Raw genomic sequence first — 3,195 nt, forward strand, 5'->3', positions numbered from 1 at the left:
ATTCAAAGAATACCTAATATCTATCCTCCTCAAACTATTACAAAATTTCAAGATGAAAGGAGAATTTCAAGCCCTTTTTACAAGGCCAGCATTATTTAAATTCCAAACCCAGATAAAGATACTACAAAGAAAGAGAATTACAGGCCAATATCCCTATAGATGCTATAATCCTCAACAATTATTAGCAAATCACGTCCAGCAATATATTAAAAAGATCTTAGAACATGACCAAGAGGGGTTTACTCCAGGGATGCAAGGTTGGTACAATATTCACAAATTAATAAATGTGATACATTACAAAAAGAAATCCAATCTAATAAAGAGAAAATATGCTAATTGACCATCACATCCTCACAAAGATGGCGGCTCCCAGAGCCAATTAGAAGGGAATATGCTAATTGCCTGCCACGCTCTCAAAGATAGTGGTGCCCACCATCACAAGATGGCAGCACCCAGTATCCTCAGCCCCCTCGGGGCGGCAGGCACACAGCACGGCTGGGCCTGCCCCCAGGAGGGTCCGGCCACCCAGTGTGCCTGCCTCTGGAGTCCCCCAGTCCCCTTAGCCCCCCAGCCCCCCAGGGCCAGCCCGAGGCGCAGGCAAGCCTCGGAAGGCAGCTGCCCAGCCAATGCCCAAGGTGCAGGCAAGCCTCGGATGGTGGCTAACCAGCATCCCAGGGCTGGCCCGAGGCACAGACAAGCCTCGGATGTCAGCTTCCCAGCAGCCTAGGGCTGGCCTGAGGTACAGGAAAGCCTCAGATGGTGGTTGCCCAGCTGTTCAGGGCCACCTGAGGCTCAGGTTACCAGGGCCGGCTGAGGCAGCAGAGGTGTGATGGGGGCATCACTTTCCCCTGATTGCAGGGTCGCCTCCAACCCCTGAGGGCTCCCAGACTGCGAGAGGGGGCAGACCAGGTTGAGGACCCCCACTCCTCCAGTCCATGAATTTTCATGCACTGGGCCTGTGGTTAAAATATAAAAATCCCATTATCATATCTAGCTACACAGAAAAAGCATGACAATAAACACGCTTCCTCTTTGCCGCATCTACTGCGAGGATGAAGACCATTGTCAGCAATCAGACTGTGGACATCCCAGAAAATGTGGACATCACTCTGAAGGGACGCACAGTTATTGTGAAGGGCCCCAGAGGCACCCTGCGAAGGGACTTCAACCACATCAATGTAGAGCTCAGTCTCCTCAGAAAGAAAAAGAAGAGGCTCCGGGTTGACAAATGGTGGGGAAATAGAAAGGAACTGGCCACAGTTCGCACTATCTGCAGTCGTGTACAGAACATGATCAAGGGTGTTACACTGGTCTTCCATTACAAGATGAGGTCTGTGTATGCTCACTTCCCCATCAACGTCGTTATTCAGGAGAATGGTTCTCTTGTTGAAATTAGAAATTTCTTGGGCGAAAAATATATCTGCAGAGTTCAGATGAGGTCAGGCGTTGCTTGTTCATTATCTCAAGCCCAGAAAGATGAGTTGATTCTTGAAGGAAATGACATTGAACTTGTATCAAATTCAGCTTCTTTGATTCAGCAAGCCACAACAGTTAAAAACAAGGATATCAGAAATTTTTTGGATAGTATCTATGTTTCTGAAAAAGGAACAGTTCAGCAGGCTGATGAATAAGATCTAAGTTGTCCAGCTATAGAAACACTGAGATGCCGAATGATTTGTCACACTTGTTTGTGAAACCATAAAGATGTACAATAAAAGCCTTGTATTGGAAAAAAAAAGCATGACAATATCCAGCACCAGTTAGCGATAAAAACTCTCAGCAAAGTGGGAATAGAGGGATTATACCTCAACATAATTAAAGGCCATTTGTGACAAACCTACAGCCAATGTCATATTCAATGTGCAAAAACTAAAAGCATTTCCCCTAAGAACAGGAAGAAGACAGGGATGCTCACTTTCACCACTCTTATTCAACATAATGCTAGAAGAACTAGCCATAGTGATTAGACAAGAAGAAATAAAAGGCACCCAAATAGGAAAAAAAAGAAATAAAACTGTGTGCTTGCTTTGGCAGCACATATACTAAACAAAAGAGTCAAGAACATACAATGGAGTCAAGACAGTCTCTTCAATAAATGGTGTTGGGATAATTGGACAAATACATGCAAAAAAAATGAAACTAGGCCATCAACTTACACCATACACAAAAATAAACTCAAAATAGGTAAAGGACTTTATGCAGGTGCCAATGTAAGATGGGAAACCATAAAAATCTTAGAGGAATCCACTCATACACATATGAGTGAGATCATGTGATACTTGTCTTTCTCTGGCTGGCTTATTTTGCATAGCATAATACTCTCCAGGTCCATCCATGCTGTTGCAAAATGTAAGAGAGCCTTCCTTTTTACTGCTGCATAAAATTCCATGGTGTAAATGTACCACAGCTTTTTTATCCATTCATCTCCTGATGAACACTTGAGCTGTTTCTAAATCTTAGCTATTATAAATTGTGCTGCTATGAACATAGGAGTGCATACATTCTTTCTGATTGAAGTTGTGGATATCTTAGGATATTTTCCTAGAAGTGGGAACACTGAGTCAAATGGCAGTTCTATATTTAATTTTTTGAGTAAACGCCATACTGTTTTCCATAATACTGGCTGCACCAGTCTGCATTCCCACCAGCAGTGTACTAGGATTCCCTTTCGCCACATCCTCACCAGCCCTTGTCATTTCTTAATTTGTTGATGGTAAACATTCTGACAGATGTGAGGTGATACCTCATTATCATTTTAATTTGAATCTCTCTGATGATCACTGACTTTGTGCATTTTTCTTATGTCTCTTGGCCACCTATATATCTGCTTTGTAGAAGTGTCTAGGTGCTTTGCCCATTTTTAAATTGGATTGTTTGTCTTCCTTTTGTTAAGATGTATGAGTTTCCCATATATTTTGGATATTAACCACTTATCAGATGTATCATTGCCAAATATGTTTTCTCATATAGTGGGCTCCCTTTTCATTTTGTGGATGGTTTATTTTAGTGTGCAGAAGATTTTTATTTTCATGTAGTCCCATTTGTTTATTTTCTCTTAGTTTCCTTTGCCCTAGGAGATGTATCCATAAGTATATTTCTAGGAGAAATGTCTGAAATTTTGCTATCTCTGGTTTCTTCTAGGATTTTTATGGTTTCATGACTTACATTTAAATCTTTTATCCATACAATTTTATT

The 3,195-nt window shown here is 41.9% G+C and overlaps 1 protein-coding gene across 1 annotated transcript; it reads left to right on the plus strand.

Moving 5' to 3' along the window:
- The first annotated feature begins 1,023 nt into the window (after nt 1-1,023).
- On the plus strand, nt 1,024-1,699 carry LOC307104396 (large ribosomal subunit protein uL6-like). The gene has a single exon (XM_079779335.1). The coding sequence runs from the start codon at nt 1,053-1,055 to the stop codon at nt 1,629-1,631; it is 579 nt and encodes a 192-aa protein (XP_079635461.1). The 5' UTR covers nt 1,024-1,052; the 3' UTR covers nt 1,632-1,699.
- The last annotated feature ends 1,496 nt before the right edge of the window (nt 1,700-3,195 follow it).

Source organism: Cnephaeus nilssonii, assembly GCF_951640355.1.
Source record: "Cnephaeus nilssonii genome assembly, chromosome: 8".
NCBI lineage: Eukaryota > Metazoa > Chordata > Mammalia > Chiroptera > Vespertilionidae > Cnephaeus > Cnephaeus nilssonii.

Coding starts and splice junctions, on each gene's coding strand:
- LOC307104396 (XM_079779335.1), top strand. CDS start 1,053: ATGAAGACCATTGTCAGCAATCAGACTGTGGACATCCCAGAAAATGTG.